Source organism: Pygocentrus nattereri, chromosome 3 (assembly GCF_015220715.1).
Source record: "Pygocentrus nattereri isolate fPygNat1 chromosome 3, fPygNat1.pri, whole genome shotgun sequence".
NCBI classification, from domain to species: Eukaryota; Metazoa; Chordata; class Actinopteri; order Characiformes; family Serrasalmidae; genus Pygocentrus; species Pygocentrus nattereri.
In genome coordinates this window covers 13,941,763-13,969,580 of record NC_051213.1, presented here as the reverse complement: position 1 = coordinate 13,969,580, position 27,818 = coordinate 13,941,763, and the positions used below count along the sequence as shown (strand labels likewise).

The window sequence follows — 27,818 nt, the reverse complement described above, 5'->3', positions numbered from 1 at the left end:
TGCAGGCATGCATGTTTGTATTCATACAATAACAGGATACAAATGTCCTGATTTTTAGAAAAAACAAACAAATGAAAGTATAATCTGCAACGCAAGACCAACAAATGGTCCTGACTTTTAAAAGAACTCTTGGTAACACTTTACTGTAGAGTATTGCTCATAAAACTACATGACATCTACATAAGCTTGTCATGACAACTGACTTAAGTTTATAGAAATGTTTATAAAGCTTATTCCAATAGGTGTCATTTGCTATGAAGGTTACATTTACACATTTTGATCAAAGTTTGCTAAAATAGACCTGATGACAGATGATGTCTATTGGATTATGTGTTTATGGAGGGTTATGTCAGTTGTGAAACTTATGCAGGTGTTGTATAGCCTTATGAACAGTGCCCTACAGTAAAGTGTTGCTGAACATTTTTCAAAAGGTATGTATTTTGTCTTATATAACTGAAAGAGAAAAAAACATTTCTTTTTGGTTACTGAGGTTTAGATTGGGACAATAATTAGGGTAAGAATTGAAACCTTCTGTCGATATAAAATACACTGCTGTTCAAATGTTTGAAATCACTTGTACTATTTATAATTGTTATTATATTCAACAACTGTTAGTTTATTCAATACAGTTTAAAATACAATACTATAATATAGACACCACAAGGTACATATGGATACATATGTGTAATACAAATGGGACATATTATTTTTACATTTCGGTAGGTACATATATACATGCTGTATGGGACATATTGTTATTACATATAGGTACGTATAAGTACATGTTATTATTGCATATAATTACAAACAAAAGCACAAGATCATTGATCCAAAGAAGCATGTAAATTCAATCAAACTTTATTGGTTCAGTAAAAAGAAACAAGAATGTCTTGTTTTTAAAAGTAATATTCAGTTCATATTTTGGAACATAAGTTTAAAATAGCACGTTTGATTCACGCAATCATCACACTAATTTGTTACATTCCATCACTGGCACGTTTAAGACATTTAAGTATTGATTGAGCCAAACCAAGTATTAAAAAATAACTATGAATAATACAAGACTTGCTTAAGGAGAGGTTTGGAAACGATTAAATGAACTCCAACAAATGTAAAAACACATGGTTATAATGTTATTTGTATTTTTTCTAATATTGCTGTTTTTCTGGGCAAATAAATGTGTACTACCCAGATAAATAGCTTTTATAACTATTTTTCAGGTATCTAAGACTTAAGCCCATTACTGTATGCTGTAGATAGTACTTATAAGACACAGATATGGCCTTATATCCTGATATTCCATAAGAAACAAAGTGTGTGTGCTGAAGGAGTGTGTTTTTGTGGGTGTGTCACAACTACACTGAACAGACCGTTATCACATGGCTGTATTATCGTTGAGGATCGCTGTGCTTAATTGCCCGTGACTATTAGTGTGTGTGTGTGTATGTAGCTGTTTGTTTTCATTAATAAAGGCATGGATTGTTTTTTAGGGTTATGTAAGTATTGAGGTCTCAGCATGTGCCTTCTGAACATGGTGTGATAACCTTCTATCAGCAGATGCCAACAAGAGATTTCTTTGTTACTGTCAGTGCAACTATTTATTGACATACCGTCTCATGGCTTAAGGGTCTCCACAAACCCATCAGGCCATGAAACCACACACTGCCTCTGTGTTTATTGTGATGTCATTACATACACACCCTACATAAAACACAACCTCACATTATGTGGTCTACACTTGCTATGCTACATGCAGAAAAAATTCATTGGAGACATATTCATGTTCATTGTTCTTTCTGTCTTATTTTCAGGGGGCATACCGTATGTTTACCAACAGCACCTGCCTAAAACACATGATTCTGAAAATTCGACGAGACGCACGCAACTTTGAGCGATACCAGCATAACCGCGACCTCGTCTCTTTCCTCAATAAGTTTGCAGAGACTCAGCTGGAGCTTCCCCGGGGCTGGGAGATCAAAACAGATCCACAGGGAAAGGTGGAAGCTTCCATACAGTTACAGAACTCTTCCAAAATCATAAAAACGTATATAAGCCTACAAAACTGACCATTGGCAAAATTTGAAATAAAAACATCACCACACCCCAGACAATCAGGATAATGTGTTTTAGGAATTATATGATCCTCAATAACACCTTTCAGCCATTCTGACTAATTTATTGACACCGCTGTTCTCACTGCAGGTTTGTTATGATTGTGTATCAGTCATAATTTTACAGGCAATGCACAAATCTATAATTTCTGGCTTGAAAACTACAATAGTTTAATGATAGTTAAAACCTTATTGATACCAATAAAAGATACACTCACCTTGCTAGGTACACCTTGCTAGTAAAAGGTTGGACCCCCTTTTGCCTTCAGAACTGCCTTAATTCTTCGTGGCAGACTTGTAGCTTGGAATACATGACAGCATGACTTCTCATCATATTTTCATGGTTTAATTTTTATGGTCTTTTCTCTTTTCTAGTCATTCTTTGTGGACCACAACAGTCGAGCCACCACCTTTATTGATCCCAGAATTCCCTTTCAGAATGGACGGCTGCCCAACCACCTCACACACAGGCAACATCTACAGAGATTGCGCAGCTACAGTGCTGGAGAGGTGAGTACACACACACACACACACACTCACTGATAGTCAGACAGACTGGCGAAGAAGCAGATGCTAAAGTGCACAAACAGAGGCTATCAGAAAAATAAAAGAGAAACAGAGTCATGGAAACAGAATGCTCTGGTGTCCTAATGTGTGTTTTTCTGCATGTGTGTGTGATTGCCCAGGCATCTGATGTGTCCCGCAGCAGAGGAGCATCTCTCATGGGCAGGCCTGGCAACAGCCTGGTAGCAGCCATCAGGAGCCAATACCAGCATGACTCAGTGCCCTTAGGTCAGTCTGCACACAGAAACACACAAATTTCATATATATGTTGCATACATATTATATATACACTACATGTCTAAATTATCCAGAGTTAAGCAAATTTTTGACCCTTAAAGGCCAACACAAAAAATTTCTCCACTTTTTTAATAATGTGATTTGTCAGTCCTACCATTGCATTTATTGGATATGTAAAGACCATAATCTAAGAAAGATGAAAATGTGTAGTTCTTTTAGTTTGGTTACTTTGAGTAAGCTAACATAGAAAAAAGAATTCAAGTGACACACTGGTCACAGTTTTTTGTTACTCTGATAAACCCAGTCAATAATAACTTCCTACTGATCTGAACTGGATTCCGAATAAGTTTGTGTGTAAATGTTGTGTGTTAATTTTTATTTTTTTAAAACAAACCAATGCTATATGATCTGACCCACTTCAGATTTTATTAAGATTAAATGACCCCCCCCCGATAATTCAAATGCAGTTTGAATCACACACTTTCAGCTAATAAGTAATAAGAGCTAATTAACTTACCATAGCCATGTAACTAATTATCTACTATATATAGTTCTAGTTCATCCCAAAGGTGTTTGATGGGTTTGAGGTCAGAGCTCTGCGTGGGCCAGTCAAATTCTTCCATACCTTTGGAGCCTTGCTTTGTACACTGGGGCTCAGTCATGCTGGAACAGAAAAGGGCCTTCCCCAAATTGTTCCCACAAAGTTGGAAACAAACAGTTGTCCAAAATGTCTTAATAAACTGAAACATTAAGATTTCACTTCACTGGAACTAAGGGGTCTAGGCCGACCCCTAAAATATAACCCCATAGCATCATCCCTCCTCCTCCAAAATTGGCAAAGTTGGCACAATGCAGTCAAGACAGGTAACGTTTTCCTGGCATTCGCCAAACCCAGACTTGTCTATCAGACTGACAGGTAGAAGTGTGATTCATCATCCACAGAATGCTCCGGAGTCCAGTGGTGGCATATACATTGCACATATATATGGACAGCAGTGTCCAATCTTATCCGCATGGCCAGTGTGGCTGCAGGTTTTTATTCCAACAAAGCAGCAGCTCACATGATCAGTTCTCTAGGAGTCTGATCAATTGATTGAGCAGATAGAATCAGGTGTGCTCTGCTACACCAGCCCTTTGTATATAAGATTAGACACCCCTGATGTATGACTGTATCTATATCTTTTATTGAAGACTTTTATTGAAGGCAAATCCAGTGTCGTGGTCATGACTGTCCAGGTTCATATAACCAACATGGAGAGATCGATAGGTAGTCATGACGAAATACACTCACGAAAACACAAACTCAAACACTTCCAACAGGACATACAAACAATAAGTACATCTAACATCAAAGAAAGACCAGCGAAAACAAAGGGCAAACACAGGGCTTAAATACGACACTGGGAATACAAGGGACAGGTGAAAACAATCAGGGGCGAAGTCACAAAACAAGGGGGCAGGACTAGGGATACCAAAACAAAGAAGCACGTGGACTATCAAAAGGTAAATTATAAGTACATGAGGGAGTGGGAGGAGCCAAGTGTGACAGATAGTATGCTATTGTTCATAGGAATATACAAATATTTGACAGATGTGTTCACAAAAAGCTTTTTAAAAAACACAGTGCAACTCATGACAAACTAAAAAGTATATTCACTATAGATTCCTCACTGATGGTCTTATTTAACTCAAGACTAAGCTTAACCTTTGTCTAGAAAAACAGCCCTGCAAACTCTGTGTAAGTGTTATCTGTAATTAAGGGTTTATTGATTTGTATTTTAATGCCTTCCTCCAAATATTTCATCCAGTGAAAGAAGTTCACAAATATTGAATTCTTTATCTGGTATAAAACTAATCACATCTCTCTGGAGCAGCTCTTACCGCCATTGTGAATATGCATCAATATTCTGTCTGGGAGTTGTTGAGTTACCAAAGCAACAACACATATTTCATTTCTCCCCTGCGCTGCACCGTATGAGCCTGTCTTATCTTCTGCCTTTTGAGCAGCAGGCAGTTATCTGGTGCTTCCCGTGTAATGGGGACTGCTAATGCCGTGTGGAGGAAACAACTACGAGTCTGTTTTGCTAATGTCTTGCCCCAGGAATCCCTTCAGAGAGTGAAATCCTTACTGATGAGGTGCTTTAACTCTAAAGTGCAGAATACCTTTGGAAGGTATTGTTAACTTCAGGCAAAGAGATAGAAGTTGGAAATTTAGAAATTAATTAAATAGTTATATAGTGAATTATATATATTATCCCATATTTGAGTCTGCACTTCTTTTTTTTTTCTGTTTGTGTTGATGAAATCTCACAGGGCTGTAGAGTAGCTACAGGTTCCACTACAGCATGCAGATAGAAATTAATATTATAAGATAAAGCTCACAGCTCTTTTGCAGTGGTAAGCTAATTGTGTCCTCTTCTGACTCTGTAATGAGCCATGTGATCAAACCAGTAATTTATGACTGAACAGCAAGTGCTGCTTTTTACACTGTTTGTATAGCTATAACACTGTGCAAACACACAGCAAATTAACTGTCACTCTGTTATTATGCAGCTCTTAGTGGAGAAGCCTTGTTTGAGTCCGATTTGCACCCTCTGAACAAACAGTCATAACTCGGGAAATGTTTACTCTACCACTTAACCGGATAGATGGTGTGAGATAAGACCCCTTGAGGATTATTTTGCTGTAATTTTGTGTGTATTGAGAAGAAAATGTCTTGACTTTGAGTTAAACACAGAGAAAATCTTGAAATAAGCAGATTCTGATTTTGAGAAATTTACATGGGAGTGAATGAGGCTGTTTTCTGTGCCTAGTGCCAAACAAATGCTCATAACTCTAAAGCTAATTGATAAAATGATGAGATATTTTTAGGTTTCAGAAATGACAAGTTTCTCTATCATTTAAACCTAAAACGGAGTTTCTAGGTGAAAGTTTAAGGATTTTAAAGCAGAGTCCCTGAGTGACAGCTGTGTCTGTGAGACTGGCCTGCTGTGACGTCATCGATGTCAGTTAGAATTTGAAGTTCTGAACATTCCACCATTCATTCTTATGGGAGGTTTTTAATTTTTAAACTTCATTTTATTAAAAACTACCAATCTGATCAACTCCAAAAATACATAGCACAAGTCACAGCGCCAAGACCTTCGAAACGCAGTTTGAATGGAGTCTGTACGTTAAGCGGTTCTGTGCGTTAAGCAGTATTAATTGCAGAAAAATGTGGAAGAAGAATAAGATGAGAGATAACAATAGAAAAAGCACTCTCATAACTCATAACTAAAATTTCCAAAACTGAAATTCCAAAAATGATTAAAAGACGAAGAGAAAATGTGAATCAAAACAACTAGACAAGAACCTGGTAAGCCACCAAAATGTTCTCACCACAGGTGTTTCTGTCCATCCTTCCACTGAGAGAAGGCAACTCAACACTAGGAGTCTGAAAGGGTGTGTGTCTGTCAAGAAGGCATCACTGAAAAAAAGAACAGAGGTTGAGATAAAAAAGAACATTTGCAAATGAAGAAGCTGCTGGTGTTCTTAGAAGAGAGTCATGAGACCTCAGCATCATTAGATGTGCTAGTAATTATTTGAATCGTGAGAAGCAGAAAATGCAACCAACTTCTAAGACTGAACTTTGTTGTGGAAAAATATATTAAAAAAGATATTTGTGTTACTGTTCAGCATCAATGCATGTTTAAAACATGTATCCTCTTGTTGTATGAACAAAAAATAGAAGAGTAAACAAACTCACTGCTGAAATAAATGCTTTTAAAGAATTTGCTTGGGTGCTTAAGACATTTTCACAGTTTGATGTGTTTGCTGCTTTTTTCCTGATGCGGAAAAATGAATAACTTGTAATCAGTGAATGAAAGGTTTTAATGGAAGATTAACTAAATGAAAGGGGGTCTCTGACTAACTGTTAATTCTTTGTTTCTTTGTTCTACAGCGTATAATGAAAAAATTGTGGCTTTTCTTCGCCAGCCAAACATCCTGGAAATGTTGCAGGAGAGACAACCTAGTTTGGCCCGTAATCACACACTCAGGTGAGCATGACTACGTCAGAAGGTTCAGTGAAAACTCACGAAGGTCTTGCTGTATCCATCACATACTACATTTGAAAAGAAGCACTATTGCTGAGAAATATCAACGTCCACAAACATTTTCAAGAGAAGGACAGCTTATAGATATGTCCTAAATAATGATAATCAAAGAGCTACCCTCCCTGTGAAGATGAACTCCAGGAGGGAGTGAAACAATTTAGCTTGGCAGTTCCTCATTTCCCTCCTATACGGCAGCGCTACACATCACTGTACTGAATAGAAGCGAATGATGGATGGCTGTTGGGCTGCTGTACACAGTGTTGCTCTGTAGCTAGCAATGAAAACTCTAATGAGAGCACAGTTTAGTCAGCAGTTTCTGTTGAACTTTGTGTATACAGGTGCATAAGCATTACAACAGATCCCTCTCTCACAAATGTTGACATCTGATCTTTGTCTTAAAAGCATTCTTGAACGTGGGCTATTACAGTCTGTGGTCAAAGTGAAGCACATTATTGGTATACTGAAAATCAATTATCATTCCAACAGACTGGATGTTTCACAAGCTATTTAGGATTTTAAGTGTTGGAACCTTTTTGTATGTACAGGGAGAAGATCCATTACATCAGAACTGAGGGGCCACAAGGTGTAGAGAAGCTGTCTTGCGACGCAGACGTGGTTATGTTGTTAAGGTTTGTTTACTACCTTGACCTGATAAACCCTGAGCACATGGCGAGAGCTCACTCAGTCGTTCAATCAGTGCCAGTCCCATAGCAAAGCTGTGCCATTGTCGTGCCAATTGGATTACTGTTTTTAAAAAAGGACACTTTGACTTATGCCACACACACATGGGCCAGCACACAGCCACTCATTGAATAACATAATCCACCGAGCATGCTCTGCCAAGGCAGCCGCATCCAACACAGCGCCAGACAGCACACACACACACACACACACACAGAGCACCCAGGAGCACACACACATAAACAAATGCTAGTAGATTGGCAAAGCCTATAGGCTGAGTTGTAACTTCCACCGGCAGACATCAGCGTCAGTAATATAATTAATATCTGACAGCATTTTTGTGTATTTTGTGAAGTATCTGAAAATTCAAAGCTGCACAGTATTATTGCAGTGTTAGCCATTGCAGCACTGATATTGCAGAAAAGTAATGAAAATGAGCCTTTGGGTTATTCTCACAAACATGACAAGCACTAGGACCACTTTAAAAAATAAAATGACTTAAATTTACAAATGGTGATGCCTGGTTAATTAAACACATGGAAAAACACATCAGTTATGTAATTGATTTAATAATCTCATTACTGTAACACAGTGGGATTTGAAAAAAAAATATAGTGTTTATTTTTTCCACAACTTTTCTGTTTTGTCATGTTTTGTCAAGGCAAAACATAATATTTTGAAATTTTAGCTCATTATGGCAGTGCATTGACAGCCAGGAAGGTTTTCCTTTTTACTTGTGCCACATAAAATTTTGGTGTTTTGGTTCATTTCCTTTATAGTTTACAATGAAAACATTAAATTAAAGAGATTAAACAGTAATACAGTCTTATTTTTTTCTAATTAAAACAAAGTGAAAGCAATGATAAGTGTTGAGAAACACTAATGTGGACACATTGCAGTGATAACATTAGGCTAAGAATGCCAAAAAACAGGAAAATAGAACTCCACAAACGTTTTGCTGTACCATACAGAACTCTAAATTATATTATTTAACCTTCATGATGGCTGCTTATAATGATTTGATGTACCAAGAAGCCACATAAGACAAGTCTGTGTCTGAAACCTCATACTACCATAATAAATAATTTGTCAAAATAGAACATAATCATCAGTAATGGAGTAGTATATATAGTATGGTAGTATGTGGTTTTGGATGCAGCCCAACTCTTGACTTCCTAGCCAAGGTAAGGTAACAATTTTGCAAATTTGATTTTTTGAATGAATGAGCTGAAAACAGCTTAATCTCGAAACAGTATACTAAGCTTCAAAGTTTCTGTGCTCAGTTCTCGATTTCCTCTCTCTCTCTGCAGCTTGTTTGAAGAGGAAATCATGTCATACATCCCCACTCATCCATTCCTCCCAAGCCTCAACTTCTCCCCACGATGCTCTCCTGGATCCTCACCGCAGAACTCACCAGGTTTGTGTATAACAATAAGTTTAACTTATTTAGCACCTTTTTCAAACCGAATGATGCTTTACAATTACAGCAATACAAATGAACAGCAAAGCTAACACACACACAATCAAGCTCCACTATTATGTGAAAGTCTGCTGGCTCACAATTCAGTCAAACACCACTACTGCGGTGAAAAGCCTATTGACTCGTGGCCAGTCAAACTTTGCGGTGAAGAATCTCCGTACTGAGGCCTAGTCAAACTCTATTACTCCAGTGTCAAGTGCTTCTGCAGTAAAAAGTCTCCTGGCTCGTGGCCCAGTCAAACTCCACAACTGCAGTGAAAGTCCCACGGCCAAGGCAAACTCCGCTACTGTGTGTAAGTTTCCAGGCCCATAGCCTAGGCAAACTCAGCTCCTGCGTGAAGGTCTCTTGTCTTATGGCCCAGTCACACTCCACTACTGCAACGAAATGTCTCCTGGCTTGTGGCCCCGCGAAACTCCACTATTGCAGTGAAAAGTCTTGCAGCCCAGGCAAACTCCGCTGGTGTGTGTGAAAGTTTCTAGATGCACAGCCCAGGCAAACTCTGCTACTGCTTGAAAGGCTCCTTTCTTGTGGCCCAGTCACACTCCACTACTGCAATGAAAAGTCTTGTCTTGTGGCCCAGTGAAACTTCATTACTGCAGTGAAAAGTCTCCTGGCTCGCTACCCAGTCAAACTCTTCTGCTGCAATGAAATCCTCCCTCCTCATGGCCCAGTCCAAGTCCGCTACTGCACTGAATGTCTCTTGACCAATTCAAACTATGGCCCAATCAAATTCCACTTCTGGGGTGGAGAATCTCAGCTGGTTCTCAACTGATGATGCGAAAAACATTGGGGAAAGTTCAAAACAAAACGAATCACTAACATTCCACAAACAAGACAAAGCAAACAAAACGTGCACAGTGTTGTGACACACACATCATTTCTCGTGTGTATGTGGGGGTGGGTTGTGGATATGTTTTCATTACGTTTTTTTATTTGCTTTTAAAAGTTATGAATATAGTTCTCTCATAGAACATGTTTATACCTTAAGAAAAAATGCTACGCACGCTTCATTTCTAAACAAGATTGCATATTTACTGCCTAACAAACACCTGAAAAAATGTAACTACATGATTCTGGCTCACAAACTCTGCAATTTCACATTCTTTCCCCCTGTGATTACGCACTGCCACAGTCTGTGATGATTGCCAATCAACATTGTAATCATTCTGATCTCAATCATAAAGAGTTATCAAAACATCTTCGGTCACCACCCAAACTCATACTCTAATTTTGTCAACTGTTTTTAAAAAAATACTGTATTAGCTCATCTCTCATGTGTGGCCTTGCATAATAAAAAACAGGGACATCTCTGTGGGCACAAAATAAGTTGTGCTTTTTTTTCCCCTCTCTCTCAAATACACATAATAGTTGCATAATAGTTCCCTCTATCAGATCTTTAAGTACATTTGCCTTTTTTATTACTGATGTGTAATTGTTTCTTCAGCAACCAACCCACATTCCCTTCATGCTAAAACAGATTTGCTAGCGTCTTGTCTGTACTTACACAGCTCTTGATGTGGAGCTTAATGTATAATATTTAATGTATGATTCACATCAGCATCATCCTGCTGTGCTGTAAAGAGCTTTCCAGTGTTAATGTGATGAACATGTATAGTGTGGCATGCAGAAGGGTTCTGATGAGGGTTTAGGGAATTTAGAAAAGTGTTTATAAATGAAATGATATCATAGCTGGGAGGCAATGAGCTCGCCCACCTGAAAAGCTATTAATAAATATCCACAAATATAGAGTATGTCAGTGGCTAGTATAATGAATATTTTATTTCTGGGAATAATTTATAAGTAGAGACATGTAACCCAGATATAATTGTGTATCTGTGTGTGTACTTGTGCATGTCTTGGCAGGGCTGCAGAGAGCCAGAGCGCCTGCACCATACCGCAGAGACTTTGAAGCCAAACTGCGCAATTTCTACAGGAAGCTTGAAGCCAAGGGCTATGGCCAGGGGCCAGGAAAAATCAAGTAAGTGTGTGTTTGCGTGGACTAGGGGCGTTTTTGTGTGTGAGCAGCATTGTGAAAAATAAACAATTGCTCTCTGTTGAACCCCACATCTGTCTGGGTTGTGAAAGGCTGATCATCAGAAGAGAACATCTGTTAGAAGGCACTTTCAACCAGGTGATGGCCTACTCGCGCAAAGAGCTCCAGCGGAACAAGCTCTACGTTACATTTATGGGAGAAGAAGGGTATGTCCACCTTCAAGCCTGAAACAACACGTGACTCTCTAGGGTTTTCCATCCATCTCTTTTTTGCAAAGTTTGAAAATGTGTATAAAAAACTGAGTTGAAAACTCTTTTACATTTGGTTTATTGGTAAAGTAGGTAAAAGTGGAAAACTCTGAGATGTTTTATTGAATTCATACATTACTTTTGGTTGCAGTGTCTCTTTGGTAGTACACTGCTCAAAAAAATAAAGGGAACACTCAAATAACACATCCTAGATCTGAATGAATGAAATATTCTCATTGAATACTTTGTTCTGTACAAAGTTGAATGTGCTGACAACAAAATCACACAAAAATCATCAATGGAAATCAAACCTATAAACCAATGGAGGCCCGGATTTGGAGTCACACACAAAATAAAAGTGCAAAAACACACTACAGGCTGATCCAACTTTGATGTAATGTTCTTAAAACAAGTTAAAATGAGGCTCAGTATTGTGTGTGGCCTCCACGTGCCTGAATGACCTCCATACAACGCCTGGGCATGCTCCTGATGAGGTGGCGGGTGGTCTCCTGAGGGATGTCCTCGTAGACCTGGACTAAAGTATCCGCCAACTCCTGGACAGTATGTGGTGCAACGTGACGTTGGTGGATGGAGCGAGACAAGATGTCCCAGATGTGCTCAGTCGGATTCAGGTCTGGGGAACGGGATGGCCAGGCCATAGCTTGAATGCCTTCATCTTGCAGGAACTGCTGACACACTCCAGCCACATGAGGTCTAGCATTGTCCTGCATTAGGAGGAACCCAGGGCCAACCGCACCAGCATATGGTCTCACAAGGGGTCTGAGGATCTCATCTCGGTACCTAATGGCAGTCAGGCTACCTCTGGTGAGCACATGGAGGGCTGTGCGGCCCTCCAGATAAATTCCACCCCACACCATTACTGACCCACTGCTTAACCGTTCATGCTGAAGGATGTTGCAGGCAACAGATCGCTCTCCACGGCATCTCCAGACTCTGTCACGTCTGTCACATGTGCTCAGTGTGAACCTGCTTTCATCTGTGAAGAGCACAGGGCGCCAGTGGCGAATTTGCCAATCCTGGTGTTCTCTGGCAAATGCCAAGCGTCCTGCACGGTATTGGGCTGTGAGCACAACCCCCATCTGTGGACGTCGGGCCCTCATACCATCCTCATGGAGTCGGTTTCTGCACATTTGTGGCCTGCTGGAGGTCATTTTGCAGGGCTCTGGCAGTGCTCCTCCTGCTCCTCCTTGCACAAAGGCGGAGATAGCGATCCTGCTGCTGGGTTGTTGCCCTCCTACGGCCTCCTCCACGTCTCCTGGTGTACTGGCCTGTCTCCTGGTAGCGCCTCCAGCCTCTGGACACTACGCTGACAGACACAGCAAACCTTCTTGCCACAGCTCACATTGATGTGCCTTCCAGGATGAGCTGCACTACCTGAGCCACTTGTGTGGGTTGTAGAGTCCGTCTCATGCTACCACGAGTGTGAAAGCACCACCAACATTCAAAAGTGACCAAAACATCAGCCAGAAAGCAGAAAGGTACTGAGAAGTGGTCTGTGGTCCCCACCTGCAGAACCACTCCTTTATTGAGTGTGTCTTGCTAATTGCCAATAATTTCCACCTGTTGTCTATTCCATTTGCACAACAGCTGTGAAATTGATTGTCAATCAGTGTTGCTTCCTAAGTGGACAGTTTGATTTCACAGAAGTTTGATTTACTTGGAGTTATATTGTGTTAAGTGTTCCCTTTATTTTTTTGAGCAGTGTATTAATAGTGGTGTAATCAGACAAAAAAATGTAATCTCAACTTCTTATGCTCTTTTACTTTTTTTTCACTTGTCTCTTGCTATTATCTTACTTTGAATGTTCGTTTGTTTCATGTCTAGTCTGGACTACAGTGGGCCTTCGCGGGAGTTCTTCTTCTTGCTGTCTCAGGAGCTGTTTAATCCCTACTACGGCCTGTTTGAATACTCAGCCAACGACACCTACACTGTTCAGATTAGCCCCATGTCTGCCTTTGTAGAGAACCATTTAGAATGGTGCGTTCTCAGTTTCTCGCTCACTCCTCCTCACACACGCGCCTGTCGATGTGGCGTGCGGTTATGGAATAGTACTCCTGTTCTTGTCAGTCACTTTGATAAGCATGCAAAGAATGCCATGGTATTTGTTTTGTGTCATTTAGGCAATTTGACTGACAGATAAAATGTCACTTTTGTTTGGCAAATTACAGTGATGATGAAAGAAAAGGAAGCCAAATAGATAGTTTCTTCCTTTTTCTCTTACTCTATATTTTAAGAGGATAGACTGATCTCATGTCTTTTTATCTCAGTGCCCTCACATAGCAAAGATTAGCTGCTAGGATCTTTTCATTGAAATATCTAAAGAATTAGACCTTTTTAGCTAATTACTCTTAAATGCATACTTGTTGGTGACCACTGACCTCTTCCCCCCTTCTACCTTATCTGTTCTTTTAGATAAGAAGCCTAATAATCAACACAATTTATTAGATTTTTTTAAGATTTATTAACCAAACCTTTTGGCAGTTTTACATTATCATTCCAGTTCCTAGATATGAATGCTAATGCTAATGAAAGGTAGGCTATGTACAGTTGGTTAATCACCCATGCATTTAAAGATTAGTAATATGACAGTGTGCTTGACTCCATACACTATGAAGGCTGAAATACAAAAAGCCAAATGCTATAGAAGTGCACAGAGTGCAGCACTTAAGTTATGTAACTAATGTAAGTATGTTCTGTAATGTCCTTCCTACAGGTTCCGGTTTAGTGGGCGTATTCTGGGTCTGGCACTGATTCATCAGTATCTGCTGGATGCGTTCTTCACTCGGCCATTCTACAAAGCCCTGCTTCGACTGTAAGTTTCATGCTCCTGAATTTTCTGGATAAAGATTAGGCCTAGTTTTAGACTAATCCAAAAGGAGTTATTAGTCTTTGCTCTACTACTCTTATTGTTTTGGAGTCTGCATCCAATGAAATTGTTCATAATTGTTCAAATTGTACCTTTGGCAGGGTGACTGATCTGAGTGATTTAGAGTATCTGGATGAGGAGTTCCACCAGAGCCTCCAGTGGATGAAGGACAATGACATCACTGACATTCTTGAGCTGACCTTCACTGTTAATGAGGAGGTCTTTGGACAGGTACTGTCCTTCTCAGCCTGTTCATCATATATATATATATATATATATATATATATATATATATATATATATATATATATATATATATATATATATATACACAGTACTGTGCAAAAGGTTTAGGCATCTAAGCAAATTTTTAAACAATTTACCTCAGCAGGGAGTTTATTACAATTTACATTAGAATAAAGCCATATTCATAATTCAAATAAACATAAAAACAATAAAAAGTAACAAGAATTTCTTGAGTCCATATTTTTCCTTGACACCTTCACAGCTGCCACAGAGACTTGTTAATATCATCAATTACATCATGAGCACAATTTACTGAAGCACTGATTGGTCAAACCAGGAGCTGCTTTTTAACAACATATAGTACTGGGCTTCCTCGAGGAGAGGTTTGAAAATGGTTACACAAACACACTAACATCCATAAAATCACTATTTTATATATATATATAGATATATAGAGACAAACTACACAAATAAATAGATTTTGAAAATGTGTGTTGGGTGCCTAAGACTTTCACAAAGTACTGTATATATATGTGTGTATATATATATATATATATATATATATATATATATATATATATATATATATATATATGTAGCTCTGAAGCTAATTTCAGAGCTAAGTCGTCGGGAGCAATATGCTCCGGGTAGTATCTCCCAGGGCGAACAGGTCTGCAGTGAAGACCCAGACTAACACGATCAAAAGTTCTTCATGCATATCGGGCTCAAGAAATCGTGTACCCTGCCCGGGAAAGGGTCACCGGGACCTACCCTTGGAGCCAGGCCTGGGGGTAGTGTTCCATGGTGAGCGCCTGGTGGCTGGGCAGCCCATGTAACCCGGCCGGGCTCAGCCCGAAGAGGCAGCGTGGGGAGGCCATGTGGGCCCACCACCCGCAAGGTCCAGCATGGGGGAGCGGTGCAGTTCCATATTGGCAGTGGGAGATTGCGGGGAGGCCCTAGGTGACCTAGACCCCTGCAGCAGAAACTAGCTCTTGGTACATGGAATGTAACCTCACTGGGGGGGAAGGAGCCGGAACTTGTACAGGAGGTTGAGGGGTACCAACTAGATATAGTTGGGCTCACCTCCACCCACAGTGTCGGCTCTGGAACGAAGAGGCTTAGAGGCTTAGAGGCTTCTGGGGTGTCAAGTTCCATTTCCCTGGTGGAGGTCACTGAGGTAGTTGGTAAGCTCCTCAGTGGCAAGGCCCCGGGGGTGGATGAGATTCGTCCAGAAATGCTTAAGGCTCTGGATATTGTGGGGCTGTTGTGGCTAACACATCTCTGCAATATTGCATGGACCTCGGGAACAGTACCCTTGGACTGAAAGACTGGGGTGGTGGTCCCTATTTTTAAAAGGGGGGACCGGAGGGTGTGTGCCAATTATCAGGGTATCACACTGCTCAGCCTCCCTGGGAAAGTCTATGCAAAGGTGCTGGAAAGGAGACTACGACCGATAGTTGAACCTCAGATTGAGGAGGAACAATGTGGATTCCATCCTGGCCGTGGAACAATGGATCAGCTTTTCATCCTCTCACAGATTGTTGAGGGGGCATGGGAGTTTGCCAACCCAGTCTACATGTTTTGTGGACTTGGAGAAGGCTTATGACCGTGTTCCTTGAGATATCTTGTGGGAGGTCCTCCGGGAGTATGGGGTGCCGGGGCTAATACTCCGGGCTATCCAATCTCTGTATTCCCGGAGTGAGAGCTGTGTCCGTATATTACATTAAGTCAGACTCTTTCAGTGTTAGCGTTGGACTCCACCAGGGTTGCGCCCTGTCTCCACTCTTGTTCGTGATATTCATGGACAGAGTGTCAGGGCCTAGTCGGGGTCAGGAGGGCATTTTGTGTGAAGGCCAGAGGGTGGTGTCTCTGCTATTTGCAGATGATGTTGTTCTTTTGGCTGGATCACATGGATGCCTCCAGTGCTCACTGGAGCGGTTTGCAGCTTAGCGGTTGGTATGCGGATCAGCACCTCCAAGTCTGAGTCCATGGTCTTGGCCCGGAAAAGGATAGCATGCCCACTCCAGGTAAGGGGAAAGGACTTGCCCCAGGTGGAGGAGTTTAAGTATCTTGGGGTCTTGTTCACGAGTGATGGGAAGAGGGATCGTGAGATCGGCCGTAGGCTGGGACAGGCGGCAGCAGTAATGCGGTCACTGTACCGGACTGTAGTGGTGAAGAGGGAGTTGAGCCAAAAGGCGAAGCGTTTACCGGTCGATCTACAACCCTCACCTATGGTCATGAGCTGTGGGGGACAGGGTCATCTGGGATTCTCTGCTCTCCCAACTGCTACCGCAACCCTGTCTGGACTAGCGGTCAACGGTGATGGATGGATGGATGGATATATATATATCATAGGTGAGGGTTGTAGATCCATCCATCACCGTTATATTATAAAAATATAATTTTTTTTCTTTTCATTTTGCTATAATGCCTTGCATGCATATTATCTATTTAATGTGCTTAATCACACAGTATGAACCCAAACTAAATCATTCAAAGTCCACAGCACAAAAAGTACTCATAATAATCTTGTGGTCTGACCTTGCTTGCTATGAACAGGTGACAGAGAGGGAGCTTAAGTCTGGTGGATCCAACATTCAGGTGACTGAGAAGAATAAGAAGGAGTACATTGAGCGAATGGCCAAGTGGAGGGTGGAAAGAGGGGTGGTGCAACAGACGGAAGCATTGGTTCGGGGTTTCTATGAGGTATGCAAGCACACTGACCCGACTTTAGTGAATTCTGACCCTTGGCTTTTAGGCACTGTAGTAGGAGCTACATGTATTCTGTATTTTGGACCTTTAGCTAGTTGCCTGTTTTTGGGCTGATGATTCAGAATGTATGGATTAGTAAAAAATATATATACTGCGAGAATGAGGATGAGTTAAGAAATTAAAAATTTAAGAAAATAAGGAATCATTAAATTTATTGACAAAGACAATCCAAGAAAAACAATCCAGTTGAACTTAGAATAAATCCCTTACAGAGAATCATGATTACGAATGTGTTTATTGGACGACTAGGTTCAGTCAGTCGGCTCACAGGAAACATTTGTTAAGCATTTGTTAATAAAGTATAACTGAATATTTTGTACAGTATTGAAACTGGTTTCTGTCATGTAGAAATGACTAAGCGTGTCTTAACAAGCATGTCAGCATAGACAATCTTCATTAAACCTATTGTTTTTTCTGATCAGGTGGTTGACTCACGTCTGGTGTCAGTTTTTGATGCTCGGGAGCTTGAGCTGGTCATTGCGGGGACAGCAGAGATCGACTTGAATGACTGGAGGTCCAATACAGAGTACAGAGGAGGTAAGAAGTGCTTACCACATTTACATGCAACCTAATGATCCGTTAATAATCCGACTCATAACTCAATCATAATAGAATACATCCACGTAAAAACACCTCAATCAGAATAGTCTAGTCTTTTCTATCTGATTGTATGAGGTGGGTAATCCTGTAAATAATCTGTTACATAGAAGAATAATAACTGTGTAAACGCTGAATCCGATTACATTCCAATCGGAACGTGCAAGTACATTCTGCACATGTGCGTTCGTGTCACAGCAAAAGCAGAGAGTCATAAACGGCTTAAAAGTTTATACCCTTCAACATGGCGGAGCAGAAACTGGTCTGCAGAGGAGACGAATTTTTATGCTCTGAGCTTTAAACGACGGCGGTGGAACGGACGTCCATCTTATGTGTCTCGGAACACGACGTCTTCCTCCGGCCCTTCTTTAATAAGTACATGTGAGGTACATTTGTCTGAGTCTAACATCAGTTTAAAGCAATTAAAAAACACAAGCGCGCCAACTGGAAACTCATCTCACTCGGACTGGACCTCACGTGAGGTTCGCTGTCATGGTAACGTTTACTGTAGATGGTTCTCCACGCATATGCGTCATTTTGCATTGGATTACATGTAAATGAAGATTTTCCATGATGTTTTTGATGAGGGCGGGCATATAGACACCTCAGTCTGAATCTGTAATCGGAATGTATTCAATCGGATTGGGAAAAATCTTTACGTGTAAAGTGAGGGGGGACCTCAGAGAACTTTGTGAAGGTTTTAGATTCAGAGCCAGTTTCTGCTTCCAACGTGACCTTAAGCATGCCAGTTAGTCCTGCTCATGGGGGCCTGTCCTTACAGTTTGTTAATGTAAATCATTTAAAGCAGCATTATGTGAGTTGTTTTGTGAGTTTTTTGTTTTTTTGTTGTCTTTTGTTTTTTTTGCTCTTGGGCTTCCCCATCAAATGCAGCGTGTATTTCACTTTTACACCACTGTCAGAAATACATTTATAAACTGTGCTGTAAGCCCCTCTCATGTGCACATGCATTTGCTGATGAGCTAATGGATACAGAATCCGACTTCCCTTTGTGTGCACGTGCATCCTGCAGGCATATTGATGCTATGTATAAACAACCAAAATTGCGAATTTAATCTGAGACATCCATATGCCTGTGTCATGCGCTTGGACATGAATGGGAGCCAGATTCTGCAGTCAAGATGCGCAACACCCGCAAATATAACATCAGAAGAAAAACCTGTCAACTTACAAGATAATAAAAGTAATATTATAGAATTTTATTCAATTGCATTGTTAGATGACTTTAAGCATCTGAAAACACTTCAAAACTACGTGAGACAGGGATGATACAGATAAGATTACAGCTTACCTACATCGCAATCTTTCATAAAAAACATTGCCAGAGTTGTATACTCTGATGTTGAATTTTCATTGGTGTCCCATTAACTGCGAGACTGTCATGCACCCATTCACATCTTTTAGCTCTTGCCAACAAGTAAAAACCAGTCCTAGTCCTTTACTCTTTCTTCCTTAGTCACTCTCTCCTTTTCTCCTTTTCACTTTGTCTTCTTCTTAGGTCTTTTGGAAGTTATTCCCATGCCTTCCCATGCCAAAAATATCCACAAACATGTCTAAATCGTTAAACCTCTAAGAGTGCTGTGCTGGGATTTCCGAACGCTCATTTGACCCTCATTAATGGCTAAGCTCTTAATTGCCTCTGCTAATCATCTGCTCCATTTGAGCCATTTGACCTTTTTTTCCTCACAATTTCTACTATAAATCATTCTAGAAGCCAGCAGAGTCCAGAACACCTTCTCCCGCCTCTAACTCCAAAACAAGCAATGGCTCTCTCTCACTGTTCATTGCCATGGATGGGACCTTTGACGTCAGAAGCAAAGCTTGTAACATCTGTGGTATTTTTTTGACCTCTGTGGTTTGTGGTTTTATAGTGTTGTTGGAATGGCCTCCTTCATAACTGTAGTGTCTCTGTTGACTTTTCATGCAGAGTTTATGGGTGGATTAGGTGTCACATTTTAGCCATGCTACAGTGGCAATGGACAATTTTCAATGTATTTAAATGTGCTGTTGGTCTCTATAAAAGGAAATACCTTAACTTTTTTACATATATATCTGTCTCCTCTCTCCTCCTCTCGAACCATCCACCTATATCCAGGCTACCATGATGGACACATAGTGATCCGGTGGTTCTGGGGGGCTGTGGAGCGCTTTAATAACGAGCAGAGACTGAGGCTGCTGCAGTTTGTGACAGGCACGTCCAGTGTGCCATATGAGGGCTTCGCAGCTTTACGTGGAAGCAATGGCCTGCGTCGGTTCTGCATTGAGAAATGGGGGAAGATCACCTCACTACCCAGGTATGAGGAGAAACACATTCCAGTTTACACAGAAAAGTCCTGAGGCATTTTTGAGCCTTGGTACAAGGTGCGTCTATTGGGAAACTATGCTTGCCTTAAACATTGCCTTATGTGCCGTCCCACATTCCAGCCATTCAGATACAGGGTCAGAGTGAGGAATTAGCTATCTGTCTGATTACTGACAAAGTCCAACAGTTGGGGTAGATTTCAAGACCATTTTTGGAGAAATTTTGGCTCTTCGTGTCACAAGGTTTCCCTGCGATGGACTGGCAACCTGTCCAGGGTGTATCCTGCCTTCTGCCCGATTACCGCTCCCGTGACCCTGAGGGAGAAGCAGCGACGAAAATGTGTGTGTGTGTGTGTGTGTGTGTGTCACAAGGTTCATCACTTGGGAAAACAACATTCACCAATACCTTCCTAAATTTTTTTCTTAAATTTGTTCTTGAGAAAGGTCCCAAGTCAGATTCATGACGTGTTCTTAAACCACAGAATTTTTAGCACCTTTGTGCTTTTGAGTGTGTGTAGATTCTTTTCTTACCTAAGAACAAATCCCACATTGGTGAATGTCGGAATCATCATAAAAACTGCGTAAGACGGTCTGAAGAAGAAATGTCTTCTTCAGAATGGTTGGTGAATGAGGTCCATTGTGTTTAACAGTGTTCTTTTCCTCTCATACAAAGTTTTCACTATGGATTGATTTCTCAGACAATGATTAAGCCTATGATTTGTACTGCGCAGCATTATGAATGGAAATTCTTATACAGTTCAGCACTAGGCTTAATCCCTGTCTGGTAAACCAGCACTGTATGTCCTAAAGTTTCTAGACACTTTATCCAACATTTTTTTCTGAAATCAGTGTTTTTGTGTTGTAACATCCTTTGGAAAAACGCAATAGTATTACTGAGGTGAGGTACTGATGTTAGATGATTAGTTCTGGATCACAAACACCACCTCAACTCATCCCAGTGATATTAAATTGAGCTCCATCACTCCAGAGAAGGTGGTTCCACTGCTCCAGAGCCAAGAGTAGGTGATGCTTGGCAGTCATGGTGATTTTAGTCTAATGTGTGGCCTCTCTAGATTTCATTCTGGAAAGGAAACAAACTGTGTGTTCACAATTGAATCCCCTTCACTGATTAGAAGGTGTTTGGATACTCTTGGACATATAGGGCTAGATGTACATACAAGAACAGGCTGCATTTTGTGCCCTCTGTGTCCTAACAGTTCAGACAGTATTTTCTGATGATAAACATTCTTTCAGATCATGTTTGAGGCATGTGCCTCCATCAAACTGCTTTATCTGCTGCCATTCACAAAAGACTTTCTTTTAGCAAGATGTATTTTGAGACCATAATGCTTTTATTTATGCCTGGTTTTAAAAGGCAGAATGAAATCAATGCAAAACTGCTGTAGTAAGTTGTTTTACAGTGCACACAGCCCTTAAACTACTCAGTAAGGCTCGTGCACCAGTTTCACACATAGCACATGGGCAGAATGTGTCTGATTTGCATCTGAAGCTGCTGCAAAAGGCTTAGTACATTGGGCCCCTTGTGGTATCACATGTTAGCAGCATGTGCAATAAATCAAATACTCTTCTTTTAAAACGCCCACCCACTTGCACTCAAAAACACCTATGCAGAGCTCTTAGCTCAGAGGTTTTCACTTGACATTAAGTGTGTGACTCATGCTGACTCACTCTCACATGTCCTCTCTAGCTGCAGGACAGCGTGCAGTCATGGCATGACACCGTCCTCGCTCTGAGTAGTAGTTGTATGTTTAAATGGCTCTAAGAGGTTCTGATATCATTTGCGCTGATTAAGTAAGCACACGAAACTGACATTTCTCATCATAGCTCTTTCCGTTTCTGTTTGAAAAGGCCTGACTTAGTCAAATTCAAGGATTAATTCTGAAATTCTTCTTATACCTTGACCTCATTATTGGCCTTGGAGAAGAAGGGTGTCCTGTTTGAGACTTTAATACTTACTTTTTGGATGGCACTAGATGTGTTACCCCACTTCTAGTCTGTGTGGTACAAACTGTTCATCTAGTTTTCTGGCTGATATGAACATTGAATATTCTCAAGTGTACAGTGTGCAGAGTAGACTAAATATGATATGGAGTCATTTAGGATTGGTTTGAAAATTCTGTGCTACATTCTAAAAATTAAATTGCCCTTTCAGTCACTTCATAGTTTTCATGCTTTAAACTCTGTGTGAAAACTACACAGACATCTATGGGAGAGTGCAGGTTCAAGTGCATGTGTTTATCCAGCAAGAACACTTTGTTGTAGATTATGTTTTTCCAGGGTGTTAACAGCCATTAGTAAAGCAAACACAGGGACACACAGAAGAAATGGTTATAACCTTTAATCTTTTCGTTTGTTGGCGCCTGATAGCTGGCTTTGTGTGCCATTTAACTGAATCCAAAGTGCTAAAATTACAGGGCACACACCGCTACAGGGAATAAATAGCGTTTTTAACACATCACTGTTAACCCAAGTCACAACCCTTACAAAATCTTTTGTGAGCTATGCCAGAGATCCAAACATTGAGCTGATATTTTGGCTTCATTTCTTTGATAGTGCCCAGGGAATGAGTTGAGACAGTCATTCATTCAGCACAGGCTCAAAAGCCCCTCTTTTCAGGGTTTCTGCTGTTTAGACTTATAAAGAAGGTTACTTGAGATGACAAAGTTTGTCATCCCAAAATTGACCATTTGAAAAGCTCTCACTGACGTATCTAGCGTTTCACTCTCTAATGTCATTTTTGCACTGTCATGTTGGCAAATGGCAGAGCCAGGGGATCAAAAGCTGGTGCTGTCAGCAGTAAAACACTGCGCTGAGCTCATATTTCGCTGTCACAGGGAGAATGGGCTTGTTTTTGTCATTGTGTGGAAAAGCATAAGCACTAAGCTGAATAAGGGCCGGCTGAAGGAACTTGTGCAGAAAGCTCCAGTTTCATCTTTAATTCTGATAACATTGAAAGATGCACACCAAAGAAGGTGTTCATCAAAATTTATAGTGCTATGCAAAGGTCAGAGACCACCCTTGATTTATTTAATATTTTGTCAAAATGGCCTTTTCAGTACAAGTTATTTGTTTTGATAGTCTTAGAGGAAAAAAAGCTAAAAAACATATATTTGGTGCAAAATTATGCAGAAGCCTGAACAATTAAATATAATGAACTAAATATATAATAACTAAAAAATGTTCAGTATTTTTATTACAGCTTCTATTCTTTTTAGGGGACTTGCTTATAAGTTTTTCAAATAAATCTGCTGAAATATTTGTCCACACTTCATAAGTTCAGTCAGAAGTTGCATTTTCTACTTCTCGCAATCAAATTAATTCCAACACATTCAGTGACGTTGAGGTGGGGACTCTGGGGTGGTCAGTCCAGTGTTCTGAGCACATCAACATCTTCTAACCTTTCTTGTTTATTTCTTTTCTCAGTAACAGCTACTTCACAGCTACACGGGGTAGCTCCACAAGATGGATAGAAACATCTGTGGAGCTTGATTTTCTCTTCTCTCTCAAAGATAAAAGCTTTAAGTACTGTTTATCTGATGGTGACAGTTTTGGGGGTCTACCAGGTCTTGGTTGTTTGGTTGTTAGGAGGCCCATTTTCTCTATATCTTTTGATATTTTATAACTTTAACTATTTTTTTGTTCATTTTTCTTTGACTTTTCTTTTCCTTATGCAAGTGGATTATTTCTAATCTTTGCAGAAACATGTTCGGAAAAATGAATAACTTGTACTTGGCCATTTTGACTAGGAATTAAATAAATAAATAAACAAATGAGTGGCCTCTGACTTTTGCACAGTACTATACTTTATAATCTGAAGATAATGGCATATAACCTATACCTCATTATACACACTCATAATAATAATAATAATAATAATAATAATGATGATAACAATAATAATAAGTTCCATTTATATAGCGCCTTTCACAAACCCAAGGACGCTTTACATCATCATCATCATCATCAAAAAAAAAATACTACAGAGAGGAAAAAAATATTCTCATATTGTATGAGAACAAATGCTCTGCGGTGAAAAGCTCCTAGACTTGTTTAAATGTTCTTTCTTGACGTTTGACTTCTGTTTTTTCTCTCTCTCTCTTTTTTTTTTTTACAGGGCTCACACATGCTTTAACCGCCTGGATTTGCCTCCATATCCTTCATACACCATGCTGTATGAGAAACTACTGATCGCTGTGGAGGAGACCAGTACTTTTGGTCTGGAGTAAAGGAATTCTGGGACATCCAAGTTTTTTTTTTCTTTCTTACTTGTAATTTAATTTTCAGTGACCCTATCCTCTTAAGAGACTACTGTTTTTATCTAAATGCATCTGAGGTTTCATCTGAGAGTATGTGAAGTTTTGTTTGAGATGAATTGAAATTGCATGAAACAGCTAATAGTTATATTGTACATATTGTACTACTATAGGGTTGGGGAAGGAAAAAACTAAGATGTGTAGTGAAAACCTGCATCCAGCCTAATGTGTTTCAGCTCACTGACTGTTCCCTTGCTAATGTTCATCTGCTGTGCCATGTTACCAATGAGGCATTGCCCATTTTCCTGATGCGCTGTCATTATGCATGGGGTACAAATCCCACATGGCATACAGTTCACCTGTGGCCTGCAGTTTAATAAGAAGGACATGTTAGTTTTATTGCCAAAGCTCTGTGAACATTCATTCTTAAAGTGTGCTCTCTGTTGAGTGCAAAATATCACCAATGGCCAACAGTGGAGATAAAGCAAGTACTTTGATGTGCCTCCCTGAAATTATGGGGCAGTTTAAGTATAGCTTGTCATATATACGTGATATTGTGTCTCATAAGTGCTGTACACACAGTCACTGTGACCCTAATGATAATCAGAGCCCAATGCTAGCAGGTGTTTTTCCACCTCACAGTCAAACTTACTCGAATGGGGACCAACTGAATTGAAGGTTCTAGTTCTAGTTTATTTTATCCACCTGTATAAGAGACAGCAGGAACGGTCATAATAACCACTCTAAAGTGTCTAATTTGGATAATTAACTACCTTGTTTGGTAGTTAGCTTAACTTATTGGCTGCTTTTACAGAATTGTGTGCAGAATCGGGCGAAGATCGAGTGGAAAAAAAAGAAAAGCAAAGCCTCCTTTGGCTGCTAGCACAAATGCTAATATAGTTAGCGTTAGCTTCTTAGCTTATGTCTCCAAATTCTTCACAAAGTAATAATTCTAAAAGTAGCAATTGACACACCACTCTAGTTTCTATTTGTGCACTTATTGGTCACGTAATAGTGCTTGGTGACTTTTTCTTTACCTGGAGGCGTAAGGAATTTGCTAAAGTACTGCTGGATTTAGCTTCATGTGTTACCAAACACAGAGGAGAACACCCTCGAGTACGGTTATGTCCTGTTGGTACTAATATTCATCAGATATGAAAAACTGGAACTTTCGGTAGGCTAAAAGTCCAGTGATAAAAACAGTCAGGTTTCTGGTGAAAAAGGTTCCATGCAGTGGAAAACCACCCTAACTATTCACATTTCCTGAGTTACTCAAGTGCTCAAGTACAATTTTGACAGATTTCTGCTTTCAAATTCGAGGTAACAGTGTTTTCACTCGAGTGTGAGTTTAGGCTACTCTACGCTGCAGCCTCCTGAGTCTCTGCTGTCTCAGTGTTCTAGTAGAGAACATGCAGAGAGTCTGTTGAGCCAGGTGATGTAAGCGAATTTACAGTATACTCAGATTAGCAGCTCAAACGCTAATCTCCTCACAATGCTCTGTAGACACAGCCTGATTCCAGCTCCAAAATAACACTGTAGTTGTTTTCACAGCCGCTGTTTTGGGAGATCAGGGATGCCCCTCAGAAAATACACAGTGGAAGGCATGAGGTTAAGCTATAGTTCATACCCTTCATTCTGTACCCAATCAGGTAACTGCATCTTTCCCAACTTATTTTCCTTCTTGAAACTGATGCCAATGCCCTGAAGATCACTATAATTGGACATTGTACATTCATATTTATTTGTACATTTATTTATTTGATACATTATCGAGATCACAGAAACATCCATATTACCCACTGCAGAGGCTGAAAACTAGGCAATTATTATCATTTGCGATATGACCTTGAAACTAATCAAGCCTCTGCTATTTATCTGTAAGTATGTATGCCTAATGCAGATATTAATGTAATTATTTTTGTAGGTCACATATATTTTCTATGGTTTATTGGAAGGCTACTGTAATGTGTTGATTGATTTCTTTAACCAAGTGATTCTTTTTATTTGGATTGACATTGTTAGAATGCCCGACTATGATGTGGTGTTTATCATTATTTATAATATTTTCTATGATTTGGAAATGCCTTGTTTGTGTACAGTTATTTGTATACACAGTAACGTTGTTGTTATTTTGAAGAGGCCATTAATGGAGAAAACACACTTAATACTGTTATACTTATTGCCCATGTCAGTTTTTCCTAACTCCAGTCCTGTAGGCCAGGCCCATACTGTGCAATGTGAGTGTTTTGTCTGCACCTGAGTCATAGGATTAGCTAATTGTAACTGTATAACGCAGGTGGACTACAGATCTGAGGTTGGGAAACGCTGATCTAATCCCATAATGCACTGAATTATTCCAATATGTAACCGCGCTGAAGTACCCAAACTGTATTCAAGTGAGATCTTTATAAATGAACTTTGACGAGCTTGCTTATGCTTACTCTGTGTTCACAAGCAGTTTGTTTCACTCTGCATCTTTGATTTGGTTGGTATGATTGTGGTTTCTTTAACGTGCTTTGCACCGACACTGTCCAGACCTGGAATAGCTTTCAGCTTCCGCATGTTAGAATGAATAATGGACCGTTTCATGTAAAGAACATTTTGCCTATTTCTATTCCATTCCATCTTTAGCTTGTATCGCAGCATAATAGAAAGAATGAAGTGCATTTACACGTGAGCATGTTTGAATAACAAGAGAAATCAGGTTTAAAGGCCAGTTTAGCATCTGATGCACCTTAAAACACTGTGCTTAATTTTGAATTATGTCACATTAGTTCATTTGCAGTTTCAGCTTTTTACTTCTCTTTGTATATGCGTTAAATATATGTTTGCTAAAAATGTTTCTTAAATGATTTTTAGAAGTCCCCTCGGGCCTAGTACTCCAATACGTATGTGCCACTAATTTCATGCTGTTTGCTCTTTTTGTTTTGTCCTCCTCAGACTGTTACCACAGTATTCCTGAGAGACATTTTAGCCTCACAGTGTCCCAGTGCTTTCACTTCCATTATATCTCTGTACATGGACTGTGAATAAAGACTTGTTTGTAAAACGCATTGCTGGATGAAAACGGAGCAGACTGAGGCTCGTCATTACGCTGCTGACCAGCAGGGGGCTCTGACTGCACTGCACGTCCAACATCTATGTTCGCTGTTAGTGAAACACATTCAAGATGTCATCATTATTTTCACACGCAGCTTAGTTTAGTATATCCAGAACTGCAATGGTGACTGTGAGTAACTGTGAAGGTTAAAGTTTAAAGCCTTTTAGGTGAATTGGGTTCGACATCTTGGCTCAGCGCCTGCAGGGAAACCCTGA

General features: G+C 40.1%; 1 protein-coding gene across 4 annotated transcripts in view; it reads left to right on the top strand.

The window, feature by feature from the left end:
* Positions 1–27,570, top strand: part of LOC108431216 (E3 ubiquitin-protein ligase HECW1) — a 104,435-nt gene extending 76,865 nt beyond the window's left edge. For all 4 annotated transcript variants that reach the window (XM_037537267.1, XM_037537268.1, XM_017704233.2 and 1 more), the window contains 15 exons: positions 1,812–1,997; positions 2,487–2,621; positions 2,798–2,903; positions 6,853–6,949; positions 7,552–7,635; positions 8,998–9,104; positions 11,031–11,145; positions 11,253–11,366; positions 13,254–13,406; positions 14,143–14,241; positions 14,397–14,526; positions 17,101–17,247; positions 17,736–17,850; positions 20,024–20,222; positions 24,365–27,570. In XM_037537267.1, the coding sequence (XP_037393164.1) occupies positions 1,812–1,997; positions 2,487–2,621; positions 2,798–2,903; positions 6,853–6,949; positions 7,552–7,635; positions 8,998–9,104; positions 11,031–11,145; positions 11,253–11,366; positions 13,254–13,406; positions 14,143–14,241; positions 14,397–14,526; positions 17,101–17,247; positions 17,736–17,850; positions 20,024–20,222; positions 24,365–24,476 (1,899 nt within the window). In that variant the 3' untranslated portion in view covers positions 24,477–27,570. The remainder of the gene's footprint in view (positions 1–1,811; positions 1,998–2,486; positions 2,622–2,797; positions 2,904–6,852; positions 6,950–7,551; positions 7,636–8,997; positions 9,105–11,030; positions 11,146–11,252; positions 11,367–13,253; positions 13,407–14,142; positions 14,242–14,396; positions 14,527–17,100; positions 17,248–17,735; positions 17,851–20,023; positions 20,223–24,364) is intronic.
* The last annotated feature ends 248 nt before the right edge of the window (positions 27,571–27,818 follow it).